The sequence below is a fragment of the Capsicum annuum genome, chromosome 2, assembly GCF_002878395.1.
Source record: "Capsicum annuum cultivar UCD-10X-F1 chromosome 2, UCD10Xv1.1, whole genome shotgun sequence".
Taxonomy (NCBI): domain Eukaryota; kingdom Viridiplantae; phylum Streptophyta; class Magnoliopsida; order Solanales; family Solanaceae; genus Capsicum; species Capsicum annuum.
In genome coordinates, this window is record NC_061112.1 from 52545539 (window position 1) to 52567084 (window position 21546).

The 21546-nt window shown below is 32.9% G+C and overlaps 1 protein-coding gene and 1 long non-coding RNA gene across 5 annotated transcripts; both read right to left on the bottom strand.

Moving 5' to 3' along the window:
* Positions 1-9905: 9905 nt before the first annotated feature.
* On the bottom strand, positions 9906-17332 carry LOC124895929. Of its 4 annotated transcripts, none has more exons than XR_007052135.1 (5): positions 17133-17332; positions 11947-12288; positions 11800-11878; positions 11122-11712; positions 9906-10931 (listed from the first exon to the last, which is right to left on the bottom strand). It is a non-coding gene; the product is annotated as an uncharacterized LOC124895929 (long non-coding RNA). The 4 variants fall into 4 exon arrangements; XR_007052134.1 differs by having other exon boundaries at positions 11947-12807; XR_007052133.1 differs by lacking the exon at positions 17133-17332 and having other exon boundaries at positions 11947-14041.
* Positions 17333-18632: 1300 nt separating this feature from the next.
* On the bottom strand, positions 18633-20553 carry LOC107857797. Its single transcript, XM_016702615.2, has 2 exons — positions 19890-20553; positions 18633-18886 (listed from the first exon to the last, which is right to left on the bottom strand). Exons 1-2 carry the CDS (start codon positions 20551-20553, stop codon positions 18633-18635), a joined length of 918 nt encoding a protein of 305 aa, XP_016558101.2.
* Between the last annotated feature and the right edge of the window lie 993 nt (positions 20554-21546).

The following is a 21546-nucleotide window of genomic DNA, read 5'->3' on the forward strand; positions in this document are numbered from 1 at the left end:
TGGGTACAACTTGGTTTGGGTAAATTATATATTGGAAAGTGTTGGGTCCAAAAAGGAGGCCTATGGTACGAGTAGTGGGTACCACTCGTATTGGTGGGTACGACCGGTATAGTATAGTCGTACCCTATGATGGGATTTTTATGCAGTTTAAGTGGAGGCAATCTAGACATTTTTCCACTTAACCGATTAAGATTCCACGACTTCTAAATCACTTGAGAGGTTATTTGCCTTGTTTTTTATCATTAAACACTTAGAAAACTCTCTTAAACACTCTATAATTCTCTCTAAGGCTTTTGGGTAAAGAAAGGCTAGGGTTTCACTAAGGTGATCAAATTGGGGCTTGTGTTGATGGTTTTTCTCCATCATCTTCATCATTTAAGGCAAGACACTTTTCCTCATTGTTAGTTCCAACTAAAGGCATGTTTTATACAATGTTTTCATAGCATGATTATTGTATGGTTTTGGAGTTTTCAAATATTTGTTAGATTTTTGGAATTAAATGGTTAATTATGGTTCTCTCATGTTTTAATTATGTTTTTAAATATTTAATTGGTGGTTTGGACAATTGGTTGTATAGGAATGGAAAATTGGTAATTGGAATTGGTTTTGGAAATACTATGCCCCCAATATGTTTCATAAAATGCCTATGATAATGCATTTATTATATTATTAGACTTTTAATGGAACTATTGCATGGTATGATTTGGTAATGGAACCCTAAATGGTTTAAATGGTTTGGAATGGTTAAATAGAATGGTTTGGTGGTCATAGTTATGGTTAATTGAACTCCTTGTGGGGTACAATGGAATCCCCCAAGTAAACATAATAATGAAACACTTGTGGGGTACATGGAACTCCCCCAAGTTAACTTGGTAAATGGGTACACAGGAATCCCTTAACCTCTTAAGGTTTGGCTAAGGACAATACTTGCAAGTTATAGTCGGTATGACGATACCACTATTAATAGCCTTAGTTAATAATAAATGGAATAATGAATTGGTTTGTTGGAAATGGTTTTAATTGGGCAATAATGGTGGGGTTTTATTGCTAACCGTGCAGATGGAAGTCCAATGGACGAACATTGGAAACTCATGGTTGCCGATATGAGGGGTTGGTCATTGCGACCATATATAATACTCATGAGGTACACAAGAATCCTCTAAGTACACTGTACATATGTATCGTGGAGAGCAAAGGGTACTTGGGATTTCCTACTCTTATGGTATCTCCGGTTCGCGCGGCTGCCGCATCGGAGCTCATTTAAGGGGTTACACTGGACTCATATAGCCTATGGGTGGTTTTAGGATGGTTAAGCTTTACATACCCAGGTTAATGGTTTTAAAGGCATACTAAACCCGGTTCTCTTTTCTGGCATATATATATATATATTATATGTATGGTTTGTATGCATGCGGTTGGTTTACTTGGTTTTACTGAATGGCATTATTTTATCTTTATCTGGAGTACTTATTAGCGTTCATTTGCTAACCCATCCTTAGGTGGTTGTATCCTCACATGATGCAGGAATCGGCCATTCTAATCCTCCTGCCTAATGTTTGAATTTGGGATCAGCTACTGGAATGAAGTGGTGAGCTTTCATATTTTGGAAGGCTCCATTTCATGTTCATGGATGTTTTTACAAACTTTGTTTTATGTATGGATATTGGATTTTGCTATATAGTTGAGGGCATATCCTAACTGGATATTGGTTTTCTTTTGGTTAGAGGCTTTTGTGGAACTACTATGGGTTGGTATAGGCGGGATCGATATTGGTGTCATCCTTAGTATTGGCATTGGTATTGGGGTTGATACCGTTTGACTAAATTTCTCACTATTCCATCCTTTTATATTACATTATGGAACTTGATTTGGTTTGGTTATTGTTGTTGGCTGGTATCGGACGGTTAGACTCATTTGGGTGGCCATGGTTATAGACTATCCTAGAGTCTTGAGTTACACAATAATGTTATCTTGATATAAGTTCAAAATTTATCCGACTCAGGATATGTGTAGGTTGGTTGGGTTGGGTATCGGGGGTGGTCTCCAATCCTGGTGGGACTTAGGATGCCCATTACGACAAGGCCCTGAATTGGATCAGGTCATGTCACAGGTCTAACTGTGATAGCTGATATGCAAAAGGTAATATTTAACTGTTTTCTTAATTGTCAATTATTTAAAATACTTCATTTATTTGTCATGTACTTTTATTATTTTTTTATGTAGGATTTTCATGCAGCTGTTTTTGAGTTGTTATCAAATGTTGAAGTTAGAAGGTGTGCTAGACATATTTGATCCAATAGAACTCAAGAGTGGAAGGGATAAGATATGAGAAAACAGTTTTGGAGATGTTCCAAGACAAGTTTTGAAGTGAAGTACAAATAGCAACCTAATTAAATGAGTCAACTTTATAGGCCAGGTAAAATATTGATGGTGATTTGTTGCATTATCCTAAGGAGCCATGGGTTCGGGCATTTTTAAAGAAGATTATAAGTGTGATGCTGTTGAAAATAACATGTGTGAGATCTTTAATTCATGGATCCTAGCCATTAGACACAAATATATTATTATCATGTTGGAGAAAATTAGGAGAAAATCATGACTAGAACTGTAGTGATAATTAAGTTTGACAACAATTGGATATGTGATATTGCACCAATGGCTAGACTTGTATCGGATGAGAATAAGGACAGAGCTAGAAATTGCAAGGTTCTTTGGAATCTTGATGTTGGATTTGAGATTGAAGAAGGAGCGTATCATCATACAGTGAACTTGACTAGTATGGCTTGTAGTTATAGAACTTGGCAGTTGAGAGGCATTACTTGTCAACATGTTATTTGTCCATTGTATCATATTGAAGAAAATCTTGAACCTCATGTGTAGCATTGGCATAAGATACAAACTTCATGAAGGCTTACAGTCACTTCATCCAATCAATATCTTATAGACTTAGCCTAAAACAAACAATCCAAAGATTGAGCCTCCCAAACCTAAGAAAATGCCTAGTAGACCTGTAAAAAATAGAAGAAGAGGCAAAGATGAACAAAGGAAGATATATGAAAAGTTATACAAATAAAGGGTGAAAATAACATGTTTCAAGTGTCATCAACAAGGCCATAACAGAATATATTGCAAGGTAAAAACAATCACTTTAAACTTGATTTTAAAAGTTGATTTTTGAAGTTGATTTTTCCATTTATTGATTGTTATGTTTGGGTTTATAGGTTTCTGATCCAAATCCATCAACATCTATTAGTCAAGGGACGAAGCTTACTACTCAAAGTTCTCAAAGAAGTATCATTCCTAGAAACTCAAGGTAACATGCACCAACATCCATAAAAATATCAGCACAATCTAGCTTAAGTCAACATGCATCAACATGTTCAAACCAAGCTGCATCTTCAACAATAATTTATGTTGATAAAAGCAGAGTTGGAGCTTGAAGAAAGTTGTAGGATCAACTTTTTATGGTGATACAATAATTTTTGTTACACAAGGAATTAAGAATCAACTACTTCCTAGAAAAACAAAAAATATTAGATAGAAGAGAGGAAGAGTTGCAAGTACAGAAGATGCTGGAGAAGGTGGATTAAAAAGGCCAAAGAATATTGGATTTGGTATCTACACAAGCGCAAATGGAATTCTAATACTAAATGTAAGTTAACTCCAACTTTGTTTCTTAAAAAAAAGTAAATGGCTAAGTAAATATACTAAATGATGTTCTTTTTTTTCAAAAAACAGTTAGACATCAAGCCAAAGAATCCTACAAATTGGTGCAACTTACAAGAATTCAAGTTCTACGGAGGTTAATCTTAATTATAAGTCTAGAGTCATAAGATAGAAAAATAGAGATGATATCACCATCAATCAATTGTAGCAAATCGAAAACAAAAAGAAGAAAAAATAGTAGCCAAGAAGAAGTATCCCATTTTGATAATGTGGTCTGATTTTATTTTGTAATGTGGAGTACCAAACAAATAATTAGGTTATGTTGTTGCTTCGAATCTGCTAGTATTTCATAGCAATAAATAATTAGCTGCTTAGATTTTGAAGCCTGTTAATACAAGTTATGCAAATTTTGAGCTCAATATAGAGCTATATTTTTTTGTGTTACTTTGAGCTTAATTTGGAGCATATTTATGAAGTTGATCTTCTTGTTAGTTTGGGCTCAATTTGGAGTATATTTATGAAGTTGTAGTTGGTATTACTTTGAACTCAATATGAAACATGTTTAAGAAAATGATTTTGGTGTTACTTTGTTGTGTTGCTTGTCTACTTTGACAATATCTTTTACTATAAATCATTGACTACAATGTAAAGAATGTTTAAAACCAAAATAAATAGTTCATTTCATTAAATGTAGGGAATGTTACAAGGCCAAGATTACATCAAAAAAAATCACCTAAATAGTGGTCAAAAACACATCAAAACAGTACAGCTAAATCACCATAAAAATCTATAATTTTGCTACATCACATCAGTAACAATGACACCATGAAAAGTTCAGTAATTAGACTTGAATATCCATATTCCCAACAACACCAAAGCAGTAGCAATGACGCTAATAATATAGTATCTTCTTGCTCGATTTTGTTTCTCTTCAACGGCCTTGACTTTCTTCAACAAATCTGAAATCATCCGATTTGCTTATGAAGAATGGCGTTCTTCATACCAATCAAAGTAATCACAACCACTCCATTTCTATACAAATATGGCCATAATTACAAAATAGTTATAAGTCAATAATTAATCGACTAATTAAATTAATAAATATTACCTTTGAAATTTTGCAAGTAAAAAACTTACGACCTAAATTTTGTTGAGTTCAAAAGGCCAAGTTTTCAATAATGCTTCATGAACACACTTGCAATACCGACAATCTTTATCATAAAAAAATAATGAAAAAAGAGCTCGACATTGTCAAGTTCAGTTGAAAAATATGAAAAAAAGATTAAATTTTTGTTGGAATAAGAAACTAAATATAAATAATTTCAAGAATTTGGAAAGAGAAAAAAAATGAAGAATAAAAGAGAAAAAAAATTGAGAATTTAGTGTTAAATTTTAGAATTGGAAATGGGGAAAAAGATGGATATATAAGGGAATGGGGGAATATTATTGTTGGGGCCCAAATCGAACGCCATGCCAGCAAAAATGGTGCTTCAAAGCGCCTTGAATGCGTGATTTTCATCCAATCTGCCAACAGAATAAAAAGTGTCAAAGTGACACAATTTATGGCTATTTTAGGTGTTTAAAATGAACATTGTCCACTTAATGTGTCAAAGTGAAAGATCATGTCAAGTTGAGGTACCTGTCGATGTGTTTAGCCTATTCAATGGGATAGGTTTCATAATTTATCAAGAGCATATCAATTTGCTCAATCATTATTACAACATATTACGTTGAGACTCGAACAAAATGCCTTACCCATATGTTTGGCCATATTTGATGAGATTTGAACCCAACTATCACAATAATGACTATTTTTTTATCCCTTCACGTTCATATTTATATATTAGATGACTTATCTATTTGGTTCGAATTCGAAAGGGTATCATGTGGAAGCTATTAGTTGCAAACCATCATGGTGATAATTCAGAACGAAAAATAAATATTAAAAACATATTATTAATATGGTTTGTTCAAACAACCTACATATTAAAAATAATAATGAAAAATTTAAAACCTATTGGGAGAAATCTCCCCCTAAACAAGACTCTTTGATAATTACATTATGGATGTTATTTTGTGTTATGGTATGAGAAGAAGAGTCTTCTATTTATAGAATTTCAAAACCTTTCCTCCAAGAAAGAGGTTTGCCAAATATGGAAAAAACTATATTTTCCTTTCAGGAAAAATAAAAGTAATTATGGTTACTTTTATTTTCCTTCCAACGAAAAGTAAAACTTAAATTTGTTAAGAAAATCAGGATAAAAACCAACAAATTTCCCCTTTTTGACTTGATTTTCTTGATATAATTTGATCCACCTTCTTCGTATGCATGATCTTCGTTCTTTACATAATCTTCATCATTCCTGCTAGCCATGGTTAAAAATAAAATTTAAAATATTATGGTTAAAAGTGGGTTAAAAATAAATATTTTATTTTTATTTTTAAAGATGCAGCAACATGAATATTGAAATATGCTTAAAACTTCTTCTCCACATGTAGTTGGACAAAAAATCTTCATTATCATCACATTGATTGCAAATTGATTAGAACGGACTTGAACTTACCTTCAACCTCGTTTTACCAAACTATTGGACCTTTGAACCGTAGGTTCTGATACCACTTATTGGGTTCGAAATCGAGAAGGCGTCGTGCAGAAGCTATTAGTTGCAAACCATCGTAGTGATAATTCATATGACAACGAAAAACAAATACTAAAAACATATTATTAATATGATTTGGTCAAACGATCTACATATTAAAAATAATAATGAAAAAACTTAAAACCTATTGGGAGAAATCTCCCCCTAAACAAGACTCTTTGATGACTACACTGTGGATGTTGTTTTGTGCTATGGTATCAAAAGGTGGGTCTTCTATTTATAGAGTTTTAAAACCTTTTCTCCAAGAAAGAGGTTTGCCAAATATGAAAAAGTTTTATATTTTTCTTTCAGGACCAAGAAAAAGTAAAACTTAAATTTAGTAAGAAAATCAAGACAAAAATCCTAACATCATCATATATATATGTGTGTGTGTATGTATGTATGTGTGTGTGTGTTTTGGTCCATGCTGAGTCCGGGCCCAAAATTAATATTAAATTTTATATTTGTAATTTTTTAAATCTCGTTGCTATTCTTGTTTTTCGTTTTTATGTTATTTTTGTGACATTATTTTAGCTGTAAAGATAATTTCATCATATCTCAATATTTCTAATATTAATTAAGTAATATTTTTTTTGTAAACTAAAGGAATAATTTTTTTCTTAAAGTTTAATTTATATGTTCTTTTTAGTTTCGAATACTGAATGCATCAACATAATTTTTTTTTAATTTTAATGATAGTTTTGGAGATTAAAGTCTTTAATGACCTAAATCAAATTTTACCGTATGTTGAATAAACTTCATAATTTCTTCTCAATTCAATTTATATTGACTAATCTATTTTCATTAAGTTTTTCTTAATTAAAATTATATAATTAATCCACTTATTACAATAAATAGGTAAATTTTGACATTCGAAGTAATATAATAAATTTTTAATACTGCAAATTATTGGATGATAACATCAATAAAGTTAACTTATAAATAAAGATAGAATTTAATTTAAATAACTAAAAGACTTGATTCAAAAAAAAAAAAAACTTTTGTAGAGGTTCCTTCATATTAAATCATGCGAAAGAAATTGAAAAGTTACTAATTTTTTTTAACTTTAATAGTTTCTTTTTCCTAAAATTACATGTTAAAAAATTTATATTGATATTTTTTAAACGTGTATGAAGCTTTAATGTTTCATGTTAAATTAATTACTTTATCCTAAATTATATAAACTATTGATTATCCCATTTTTAATTAAAAAGTTCATTATCAAAAAATGTGAAAAAATAATTATTCTCATTTTTCATTATTTAGTATCATTAATATTTGGAGAGTTGAATTGTATATTTTTAAAATTAACTTTTCAAAATTTTTTAGCTATATATAAAATATAATTTTTGATTTAATAATCAAGCATTTACTAATTGAGAAAGGGGATGTCAAGATACTTTGTTTACTTGTCCATGATAAATTTGTTAAGAAAAATGATAATTTGAAATAAGATTAATAGTTTTTTATGGTGTCCCTATCATTTTTTCATGACTCATCACTTTTATAGCATTTAATAAGCCCATACAATTGTTCAAATTTACTAAAATGGATAAAAACTTGAAAAGTAATTATAACTTAAACTAGAGATAAAATTGACAAAAAAACTTCATGTGTGGACTACCAAAATCTCACACTCTCTTTATATATAGTAGTAATAGTAAATGTTGCATTGAGATTTGAACTCAATGTTTTACCATTATAAAAATGTTTTAAGCCATAAATCGATGAGACTCAACTCGATATCTTATCATCAGATGCATCGAGATTCAAACTGATGCCTTACTCTCTTAATACAATGAAATTTGAATTCACCATCATACCCTCAATCATAACATAATAGGCGAAATAATGCACGACTAAAAATCAGAATTTGTGAACTCTAATTTATGAAGTGGACATAAGAACATAAATACTAATATAATCACATAACATGTACTAAATCACAAATTACTATATTTACAAATTTAAGCACACATCAAAATATATCATTTAATTAAATACGTCCTTCTAATGAAAGAGAAACAAAGAGGAACACAATTATTATTTTTATCCTTTTGGAAACACCTTATGTGACCGATGCAGTCATATCTTTATGTTAAGAATGAAATTTTAAACATGTGTCACGAATTCTTTATGCTACATATGCACTTGTTTGATAATTCATATCACATAACAAGCCAATTTGTTGCACTCTCTTTTTGTAGTGGAAGTGGAAATCTCAAGATTAAATAATTAGATAAAAACTTTACAATTAGGCCATAACGTATCACAAAGAGAAAACATACATCTAATTTATGAATCTCGTGCTGATAGTATTTTGAAATTAAAACTAGTACTAGAATGAATAATAAGCAAAGAAAAAGAGTCAAAACTACTAATTATATTACTTTTCTCTCTTTTTTTCATTATAACTTGATGAAACAAAGGCTATTTATAAGCCAAGCATACGTAATCACTTGGGTAAAAGAGGTAACAAAATTATATTGTCTACTTTGTTACCAAGTTGAAAAAGTAACTTAGCACCTAGATCTGCTAGTTATCAAGTTGGACAAGTAATTTAGCACAAAGGTTTGCTACCATGCATAAGCTACATGATCATCCATCTATTTCTTTCAACTAGTTCTTGTTCTTCTAGTAATACAAAATGAACATACGTATAACTAATATATTTTACATGGATAAAATAAATTGCCCAATATTTTTAAATTAGTCCTACATATATTTCTGATATAAACATTATATCTCATAGAGATCTTATTTTTTTTAGTTGGTGGAAATGAAATCCAAGATGCATTTGAAAAGTTGAAAGAATAAATATTTCTAACCAACTTGCTTTATAGCGCTACATAGAAATTTAGCCTCCGTCCCCTCACCCCTCACCCCTCACCCCCCACCCCTCCTCCGCGAGTAATAATAAGTCGTTTAGAATTAATGAATTTCCGGATTTGTCTCCGCCTGCGCAACTTGAAGGTAGACAAGAAGTTGCATCGTGGCCCCTACAATTAAATCAATATTTAATTGATTCAGAAAATCAAACCCTCCTTAGGTTAAGAGCTCATTGAGGGGCCTCAAACTTATGAGGGATTTTGAATAATTAAGTAGTATCTTACTAGCCTCGACTGCTTATTTCTGGACTAACATGCATGATAACAGGTCAAATCCTGATCTTCCTATTCGAGTACCTCTACTCTTTGTCAATGATATAGACTACTGAGAATGAATTTCTTCCTACAATATAATACTAATCTCCGTGTCGCATAATTTACTCTTTAATATGTACCAAATTTAATTATTTGACTTAAATTTTCCATTTTACTCACAATAAATAATAAGTTTTCATAGCTACAAAAGTTCTATTAGATATTTAAGACCACGCGTTTCAAAAGATTATTTACATGAGTGTTGTGACATGTTTAAAAATACAATTTTTAAACTCTTTGTTTCTCCTATAAAGTCGTGTCAAATCAATTTATGGCAAAGTGGGAATATCTATTTGATTGTGAAATATGCATATCACATTCACCAAAACAAGTTTTTAACGAGCCGATCTTCCAACAGGATAAAACATGCACAAAATTTTCAGAAACTTATTATATAGCCATAAACTTTATTTAACCTTCCCTTGTCTCTTAGTGAAGACGTGATACAATATTGATATGCCTTCCCACTAAAATGTAATAGTGGACAGGACATATAAACACTATCAAAGCTTAGTTTAAAATAATAACCCTGTTTTAAAACCAGAAAATTCTTATGGTGTGCAAGGAAGAAAAAACCCTGTGATTTCGTGTTGCTTCGGAATTGTTCTTTACACATACTGTTTAGAGTCACGAGAGTACAAAATGCAGTCTTTGAATAGTTTTGTACAATCTTTCCCTTGTAAGTCTTTTGGATTGAGTTACGTTCAACGTCTTAGCATGACGTTCGAGTAGCGCTCCAAATGTCTAGTTTTGTGCGTGTAGGGTAGTTTTGGAGTTCCACATTGGTTAGTGTCGTTATATGATTTTGAATAATTCTAACTTCATGAACTAACTTTTGTGGTCGAGTATGTCCAACGGAATTATATTCTTTCATTTAAGAAAAGAAAAGGGAACTGAATTTTTCCAACCACCAACAGCCTAGTCTTTTATAGATTGATCAACACAATTTCTACTCTTGAACAGTTCTCTTTGTGAGAGTACGAATCCTAAATCACAAATGATGAACATTCAGCTGATAGAGTTTCTTGCACTTCTGGTCTTCTTTTATACACTTTGTTTAGCTAAACATACCAACTTCAGTGATTATGCTGCTTTACTGGCGTTTAAATCGAGTTTGCGAATGGAACCACACAATATTTTATCCACAAACTGGAGCTCAGATACACACTTCTGCAGCTGGTATGGAGTTTCATGCTTGCATCAGAGGGTTGTAGCATTGCAACTTCCTAACTTGTCTATTCAAGGTAGAATTGCTTCAGATATTGCCAACTTGACTAAACTTGCTGTTCTTGATCTTAGTAGCAATGACTTGAATGGAAATTTGCCAAGTGAATTGGGCTTCTTGCAACTACTGAGACTTCTTAATGTGACTAGGAATTCTCTTGATGGAACCATTCCTCCGAACATAAGTCGGTGCCGTTTACTGCAAGAATTCCATTTATCAGATAACATGAACAAAGGAAGCATACCTCAAGAACTTGGTCTTTTAAGCCAACTCAGACTTTTGCGTCTCAATGACAATAATCTAACAGGCAAGATTCCGTCTTTGTTAGGAAACTTACCAAAGATGGAATATTTTTATCTGCATGAAAATGATTTGGAAGGTGAAATACCTGATGAAATTGGCGATCTTTCCAAGTTGAGGCTCCTTTCATTTCGTGGAAATAACTTCACTGGATCGATACCTGCTTCAATTTTCAATATTTCGAGGTTGCAAATTGTAAATCTTTCCATAAATGCCTTCTTAGGGGAACTTCCAAGTTATTTGGGTAATTATCTTCCTATCCTTGAACATCTTTTTCTGAAAAGCAACAGGATCACTGGGAAAATCCGGTTTCTTTATCTAATGCATCGAAGATTACTGATCTTTTCTTCACTGAAAATGATCTGCAAGGAAATATTCCAAGTGAGTTTGGTAAGTTGCATGACTTAGTCTGGTTTGAATTTGAATATAATCAAATTTCTGGTGCCATTCCTTCCTGCTTATTCAATATTTCGTCGCTTGAAATTCTCAAGGTCCGGCATAATTACTTAAATGGACACCTTCCTCGTGATCTTGGTTCTTGGCTACCTAAGTTGCACGAGATTTTCCTTTCACACAACCAATTCAGTGGAGATCTACAATATGCAATGCTTCAAAGCTTGAAAATCTTGAAGTTGCAAACAACAGTTTTACTGGACGGCTTCCCATGATGTTAGGTAACCTGCAAAATAATCTATTGGAAAACAAGCCTGGAGCCACAAAACTTGACTTCTTGAATTCATTGGTAACTAGCAGGCATCTGGTGTACCTGATTCTTCAATCTAATCCTTTGAACAGAATATTCCCAGAATCAATAGGAAATTTATCAAGCAACATCAGGGTCCTTGCTGCCGGAGAATTTAGTATTAGAGGCAGTATGACAAAAAACCTTGGAAATTTAAGTAGCTTGATTTACCTGGGATTAGAAAGTAATAACCTTGTCGGCAATGTGGCCCCCTCGTTTGTTGGCCTGCAAAACCTGGAAAGGCTGTATCTTACTGGAAATAAATTAGAAGGGCCATTTCCAGCTGAACTGTGCAGCATAGGAAGATTAGGTCAATTGCTGGTGGGAGAAAACAGACTATCAGGAACGGTACCCTCATGTATAGGAAACCTGACTGAATTAAGAGAAATATCAATTGCTGCCAACAGTTTCAGCTCAAAGTTGCCTTCAAGTTTCTGGAGATTAGTAAAGCTTGATGGTCTGAACTTATCCCGAAACCTGCTGCATGGTTTCTTCCCTTCTGATGTGGGAACCCTGAAAGCAATGAGAATCATGGACCTCTCTTTTAGTAAGTTTTTTGGAAAATTATCCAATTCCATAGGGTCCCTTCAAAATCTAGTTTTACTAGATATGTCAAGTAATGCATTCCAAGGTCCCACACCAGACGTATTTAGCAATCTAAAAGTTCTTGAGCACCTGGATTTGTCTTCTAATGCTTTATCAGGTGTGATTCCCAACTCTCTTGAGCTATTGCGAGATCTCAAGTATATCAATGTTTCTTTCAACAACTTGCAAGGAGAAGTTCCAAAGAAAGGAGTATTTGCAAATCTTAATTACCGGCTCTTGATGGGAAATCCAAAACTTTAGCACCTAATATATTTATTCCTTTATGTCCAGCTCAAGGCAGAGCGACAACAAGGAAAAAGTCCCTTATCCTTAGAACGATATTACCTTTTGCTGCATCATTTCTGATATTGGTCGCGTTGTTTTTCACATGGATGATTTGGTCAAGGAGAAAACATGTGGTTGGAAACAATGAATCAGATTCCCCACCTAGAATGGGATATCAAAAAATCACTTATTATGAGCTTCTCCAAGCTACAGAAAATTTCAGTCAGTCCAACCTAGTAGGAAGTGGAAGTTCCGGTACAGTCTACCGAGGTACATTTGCTAGCGGTACTGTCTTTGCAATCAAAGTTTTCAATATGCAACGGCAAGGGGGTTTAAGAAATTTTGAGCAATGTAAGACACAGGAACTTGGTCAAGATAGTGTCAACTTGCTCAAATGTTGGATTTCACAGCAATGGTGTTGGAGTACATGCCTAATGGAAGCTTAAACAAGAAATTATACTCCGAAAAAAATTGCTTGCACCTGGTTGAAAGACTCAATATAATGATCGACATACCACTGGCCATGGAGTATCTTCATCATGATTATACAGTGCCTGTCATGCACTGTGATCTGAAGCCAGCTAATGTGCTTCTTGATCAGGATCTTACTGCTCATGTAGCAGATGTTGGAATTGCAAAAATGCTGGCACAAGAAGGAAACATTGCTCAAACCAAAACACTCGGAACTATTGGTTATATTGCTCCAGGTATGGTAATGTCTTGAACTGCAGGTGTCCTACGCTGGTTTCTTTTTTCCTTTACGTCTACCGTAACGTTGATTTTCATACCCTCTGTAGTAATCGATTTCTCATGGGAAATTCGCATAGGCAAGAAACTTCTACTTTTATAACAGTGACAGTGCAACATTTTGTACTATAACATGGGTAACTACACATTCAAGTACCAAAGAACACAACCTATTGTTGTAAGAATAGTAACCAAATAAGTTCCAATCATTTCTTCCTGGCATATATCTATCACATTTTAACTAGGAGTTTATTGCAACAGAATATGGCTTAGATGGACAAGTCTCCACCAGCAGTGATGTTTATAGCTTTGGGATTTTGTTGCTTGAGACATTCACAAGAAAGAAGACTACCAATGACAAGTTCAGAGGAAACTTAAGCTTGCATAAATGGGTATGTCTCTCCTTTCCTGATGCTGTACTGGACATTTTGGACGCTGACCTTGTTAGTGACATTGGCTTTAGAAGAGTTACAGTTGATGAAAACCAAAGCCAAATCAAACAGTTGCTGGTTTTGATCATAAATGTGGCATTCCTATGTTTGAAAGAGTTACCAGAGGAAAGGATAAACATGAGAGAGGTTGTGGTGCAGCTAAAGAAGATAAGAGCCGAATTAACCAATCTTGACTCATATAGAATATGAGAAAGAGGACTGATACAGCAACAAGAAGATTCAGTTTTTCGATTTCCTGCATATGCATATACTAGCTATCTGGACTATTTCCCCACATTGCTCATCTTTTTAAGGGCTATCATGGAAATTCTACATTTGAAAATTCTTGTTAAAAGTTGCTTTAAGGAATAATGCACGCAATTTATTTTTGACTTTCTTTTTTTTTTTTTTTTACATACAACTCATAGTCAAATTAGATTCCTATTTGTGGTAGGAGATTGATTAGTTATTATTTTTTGTAGCAAATAGGTTTTCTTTTATGGTAAATTTAATCTATTTTTAGTTGTAATAGCACTATTTAAGAAGGAGTTGATGATCAATAAAATACAGAGCTTTACAAAAAAAAAAAACTCTCTGCGTTCTTCTCTAACTCATGTCTATTAAAACCAACAATTGGTATCTAGAGCCATTTTTCTTGAGGAACCTGTGAATGAAGAGATGGATTCTGAAAATAGTTTTTCACGAATGACTCCATCCATTTTTTATGGTGAAAATTATCAATTATGAATTGTGAGAATGAAAACTTCCTCGGAGGCTTTTGATATATTGGAAGTTGTGGAAGAGGATTATGAAAGTAATTCGCTGCCAAATAATTCCACTATAGCCCAAATCAAGAGTCACAAAGAAAAGAAAATCACGAAGTCCATGGCGAAGGCAACTCTGTTTGTAGTTTACAAGAATTATGTCTCTCATATCACCAAAAGAAATTTGGGATTATATGAAGAAAGAATATGCTGGAGATGAAAGAATTCAAGGAATGCAAGTACTGAATTTAATAAGAGAGTTTGAGTTGCAAAGAATGAAAGACTCCGAGACAGTCAAAGAGTATTCGGACAGATTACTTGGCATTGTTAACAAGGTAAGATTACTAGGCACTGAATTTAAAGATTCAAGAATTGTTGAAAAAATTCTTGTTACAGTGCCCGAAAGGTATGAAGCATGTATAACTACCTTGGAAAATACACAAGATTTGTCCAAAATTACCTTGGCAGAGTTGTTAAATTCTTTTCGGGAACTGAAACAAAGAAAACTTATGAGGCTGGTTATCATGGTTGAAGGAACCTTAATAGCCAACCACAAAACTCAAAGAATGGGTAAAAATATAAAAAAAATCACCCACCTTGTGAGCACTGTGGAAAAATTGTTCATCTGAGTCATCCACCATATAGATGTTGGAAAAGGCCAGACGCGAAGTGCAACAAGTGCAATCAACTTGGCCATGAAGCAGTTATTTGCAAAAGAAAATTTGAAAACCATGAAGCAGATGAACGTGTGGTCAATGAAGAAGAAGAAGAAAAAAAAGAAGACAATCTGTTTGTTGTAACATGTATCTCAAGTAAGGTTTCAACAAATTTTTTGTTGATTGATAGCGGTTGCACCAACCACATGACTTATAACAAGAGTTTGTTTAAAGAATTAAAGCCTGTTGAAATATCCAAAGTTAGGATCGAAAATGATGATCAGATTTTTGTTGATGGAAAAGAAACTGTTGTCTTTAAAACAAGTTCAGGTAATAAAGCAATTTCAGATGTTCTTTATGCACCTGATATTGATCAAATCTTGTTGAGTATTTGTCAGTTGGTAGAAAAGGGATACAAAGTATTCTTTGAAGATAAACATTACTTCATCAATGATGGTGTTGGAAAAGAAATTTTAAACATTAAGATGAGAGGTAAACATTTCGAACATTTCTCATTTAATCTAATGGAAGATGTTTCTGTAGAACATGTAAAAGATCATAGGATGAAAAAATTAGAAGATAATCCTCTAATTGAAAAAGCACAAGCAATATGTGAACCTCTTAGGTTTAAAGGAGATTTCAATGTTTCTAAAGGAATTAAGCAATAAAGAGTATCTATGTTTCAGAAAAATAAAATGGGTAAATTCAAATTCAAGATGCAAACAAAGAATGAAGACACGCCAAAAGGATTTATTAGTCAAGGGTTGCGTTCAAGACGAGAAGTGAATTTAGTTCATTACAGGCCAAAAGATGAATCTGCAGATTTATTCACAAGGAAACTTTCGGTTATCAAGTGTGGAGATCCCAAGACAGAAAATCAAAATTTTGCAGTTTCTAAAGCAAGGAGGAGTGTTAAAAGTTGCTTTAAGGAATAATGCACCCAATTTTATTTTTTTTTATTTTTATTTTTTTTTACATACAACTCCTAGTCAAATTGGGATTCTTATTTGTTGTAGGATACTGATTAGTTATTATTTTTGGCAGCGAATAGTTTTCTTTTATGGTAAATTTAATCTATTTTTAGTTATAACAATACTATTTAAAAAGGAGTTGATGATCAATAAAATAGAGAACGTTTACAAAAAGAACTCTTTGTATTCTTCTCTAACTCATTTCTATTAAACGAACACTTATCCTAAGTTCTTAAAGTGAATAGTTTTCGTGGTGTATATTAATTCACATCAAATGTAGTCCTACAAGTCTTTTCTATATGAATCCATTTAATATCCAACTATCTCATTCCACTGCCAAAGGAGTGATTCGTTCGGTTCCTCTTCATGTTAAGCCAAGTATTAACCTGTTTCTAACATTTGTCAAATTTTCTTATCGTTCAGTTGATTATGCTTCATTTTGTACTCAATGACATCAGCACCTGCACCAAACTTCATAAATATTACACAATAAGAAGCAAGAACTGAAGTCATCTCAGGACACGGTTCTCTTAATCTCCATCTATAATTTTTTTCTCTTACCACTAAAACTCGAGTCTAATTCTATGTAAGAAACCTATTTTACCTGGCGGGGGACCTACAATTGCAGGAGGTGCACCACTTCCTCTCTAGAATTGTGGCTAAAAATAGTTAAGGACTGGACCTAGAAGTAGTTCAAAATTCCATCAATGAATCTTTTATTGCGATAAGACGATTAGCCAGCAGTGAGAAGGGATATTTCGCTTCACGTATATTGGTTCTTAGACTTTATCCTAGACTTGATAGCTAAGTTAATGTAGAAGCTGTTAGAACATGCACAGCGGAAGCAACATTTCTACGAGATCAATAACTTACATAATATCTAGATAACATAATCAAAACGAGAATCAGAAAACTTACTTTTTAAAGCTTTCACAAAATTCGCTCAACACTTTATTTTTTATGACTGCGATCTTCTACCAAAATCGAATTAACTTTTTTCAATCAACACTTGAGTGGCAAGTTATTATTTTTCAGAAAGCAGGATGAACTTGAATCAAAAATCAACCCCTATTTATTTTCAATTTCTAATGAAGAAGGGAAGATAAGGGGCAAAACGTTTTTGCCCTTATTGTTGCATTTACGCCAAAAAATGTTTTTGCCCTTATTATAGGTTTAATGTCCAAATTATTTTTCGCCTTAATGCAGTCATAAAACTTGATTTTTTAATTCATTCTCTCCTTATTAATAGAAGACCAGTAATTAAAATCACTTTTTCTATAAAGTTTTCCTTTTCTTTTTCAAAATGATCAACTAATCCGGCATGGTAGGAACCACAGATTTATTAAGTGAGACTTCCAATTATGATATTAATTCGGTGATGAAAGAATTATCATATAATAATAAATTACAAATAATTCCACTAAAAACTGTAATTGCACTCCTTGATTTACTTTTGAAATCTACAATTACATCTTATTTAACTCCTCATGTTAGAATTATCAACACCAATCAATTAAATTAAATTCTCTGAAAAATTTAACTCATTGATTAATTTAATCTTTTATTTATAATGCTTAACTTATTTCACATGACTGATATAAAATCCACCTACAGGGTTTTCACATGAAAACTTATAACCAACCATAAAGGGGTGTTTTCTATCTCAAGTCCGAGACATGATTCTATCAACTAATAAATATTTCACTAAGTAATTTGTCATCATCCAACCTATTAGGAATATATTGACTCATAACAGAGTCTCACCTTTTAATAGATTAAAATGACAAATCAAACCACATAAATCATAATAATTATATCAAGATTAAGAGTATAAGTACATGTAATGGACTAGATAAATCGTTTACTAATATTTAGAACATAAACGAATATCTCTAATTGGTTCGTTCAATACATATGAAATGTACTAGCACAAATAATTGGAATATTATCATTCTCATAATTAAGATTAAATTATATTTAATCTTTTGCTACAATCATCAAGATGTTTGTCCTACCTCATCTTTGATTGTGAACATTAATTTATTACTTATAAGAACTGACAATTTTAATCTTCCGTGCATGAGTTAAAATACTTCATACACAAAATTGTTTACTATATAAGTAAAGGACACACATGTTAACACAATGATCTATTCAAATAAAGATTTTATTAATATAAGAAAATGTCTTTACATGGGATGAAAATGTAATACAATAACACAAACTACATGGTTAATAGTATATCCCAACAATCTCCCACTTAGACTCATAACCATGAACGTACAATTTTAACACCCATTTCTTCCACATACTTATCAAAAACATTCTGAGTTAAGACCTTTGTAAATAGGTCTGCCAAATTATTCTTCGACTCAATCTTTCAAACTCTTACATCACCCCTTTGAGTTATATCCTGAATCAAGTGATATTTTCTCTCAATATGCTTACTTCTTTTATAGCTTCGTGGTTCTTCGAGTTCGCAACGGCACCATTATTGTCACAGTAAAGTGGTGGTGGTGTTTGCACTGAAGGAATAACTCCAAGCTCTTTCAGAAAGTTACCGAGCCAAACAGCCTTTTTAGCTGCCTCAGAGAAAGCTACATATTTGGCTTCCATGGTGGAATCAGCAACACATAATTGCTTGATACTCCTCCAAACGATGGCTCCACCTCCTAAAATAAACACATATCCTGAGGTCAATTTTCTAGAATCTTTATCCGACTAAAAATCTAAATCAGTATACCCAATAGGTACAAAATCCCTACAGTAAAAAACAAGCATGTAATAATCCCTAGTTCTTTTCAGGTACTTGATTATATGCTTAACCGCAGTCCAATGTTCTTGTACAGGATTAGATTAAAATCCACTAATCATGCCAACAACAAAGCAAATATCTGATCTGGTGTAGAACATAGCATACATGAGGCTCCTTATGGCAGAAGCATAAGGGATTGCCTTCATTCTCTCTATCTCATCGGTCATTTTGGGAGACTGATCTTTTGATAGAGTAATTCCATGCCTAAAAGGAAGAAATCTCTTATTGGAATTTTGCATGCTAAACCTTGCAAGAATTGTATCAATATAAAGTACTTGAGATAAGCCTAATATCATTTGTTTACGATCTCGCATGAGCTTGATCCCAAGGATATGAGTCATTTCTCCCAAGTCTTTTATATCAAAACGTGAGGACAGCCACTTCTTAATAGAATTCAACATGCTCACATTATTTCCTATGGGCAAAATGTCATTTACGTATAGAATAAAAAATTTACTCTCTCTCCGTCCTATTTTTTATAAACACATGACTCATTTTCATATTAATCAAAATTAAAAGTCTTAATCGAATTGTCAAAGCAAGAATTCCATGCCCTAGATGCTTGTTTTAAACCATAAATGGATTTCTTAAGTTTACAAAACTTATGTTCATTACTACTTTCCATGAAACCTTCTAGCTGTGTCATATAAAAGCACTAATCAAGATTTTCATTTAGGAAAGTCTTCTTGACATCTATTTTCGAAATCTCATAATCATAATGAGCAGTAATGGATAAGAGAATCCTAATGGATTTAAGCATAGCTACCGGTGAAAAGGTTTTCTCATAATCAATTCCTTCTTTTTGAGTAAACTCTTTTGCAACAAGCCTAGGCTTAAAAGTTTGCACTTTTCATCCACACCTCTTTTTTTATTATAGATCCATCTACAGCCAATGGGTTTGACTCCCACAGGTGGTTCTATAAGTTTCCAGACTTGATTGGAATTTATAGACTCCATTTCAGATTTCATATCAGCAATCCACATTTTAGCATCTTCATTATGTAGTGCTTCGGCGTAATTAAGGGGTTCCGTATTAGGATCCTCAGGGATTCTATCATACGATTCTCCCAAAAGCGTAAACCATAACAGTTTTCTAATAATTCTCCAACTACGATGACTAGTCACTACAGGATCTACTACTACTAGAACTAAATTCTGAATACCCTGAATATCTTCCTGCACTATGACAGGTTCCTCGATATTATCCTGAACGTTTTCCTCCACAATTACAGGTTGTTCAACGTTACTCCCACTACTTTGAGGTAGTGTAATGTCCAGTGTTTTCTCTTGTGCGACCTCTTGCCTATTGATATTTTTCCCACTACGTGTATGTAGTGGTATGTCAATAATGGTTTTTGGAATTTGTTCTTGTGTTTCATTATTTGTTATTCTATTGCTCAATTCCTGTAAAATAATTTTACTTCTAGGAATATGGTTCATTAAATAATCCTCTTTAAGAAATCTGGCATTTGTCGAAACAATTACCTTTTGATTCTTAGGACAATAAAATAAACCCCCTTTCATTCCTTTTGGATATCCAATAAAAATGCACACTTCTTTCCTAGTTTTTAATTTGTCAGTTTTTTATTTTACCATATGTGCTAGACAACTCCAAACCCGAATATGTCGTAGACTAGGCTTGCGCCCACTCCATAATTCAGATTGGGTTAAAGGTACTGATTTTGAAGGAACCAAGTTCGGAATATAATTTGTTGTTTCTAATGCATAATCCCAAAAAGAAAAAGGCAAATTTGAATAACTTAACATTGATCTAACTATTTCCAAAAGAGTTCTACTTTTTCGTTCTGCCACACCATTTTGTTGTAGTGTTTTCGGAGTAACATATTGAGATGTAATTCCTAATTCTGATAAGTATTTAATAAATTCCACAGAAAGATATTCACCACCGCGATCAGATCATAATGTGTGGATATATTTGCTATGTCGCTTTTCTATTTCCATCTTAAATTCTTTGAATTTTTCAAAGCATTCAGATTTACAGTACAATAATGTAACACTCCGCATTTCGGGCTAGAATAAAAACCATGACTCTAATGAGTTGATAATCCTAGAGCCTTAAATCCTATGCCAATTTGGCATGTTTATGTAGTATGTGAATCCATTTGAGCATGAATTTAGACCATAGAGGTCCTTCAACTCAAGGACGCGTTGAAACTATTTCGATCGATTAAGTTTTAGTGGATATTGTAATTTGTGTCAGCTTCCATCGACCATAACTCTCTGTATATGCCAAATTAGAGTGCCTACTATATGTCAAATGATAGGTCTTCGAGTTAACTTTGCAACGATTCCAATTTTGCTAAAATCCGACACCCGATCAAGAAGTTATGGCTTTTTAAAGTAGTATGCGTCGCCTAACCAATCGCACATGGCCACTGGAAAGCATATGCAATAGCATATGTGGCGCCTATGTAAATATAGGTGATATCATATGTGGAGCCTATATAAATATAGGCGATATCATATGCGGCGCCTATGTAGATATATGCAATATCA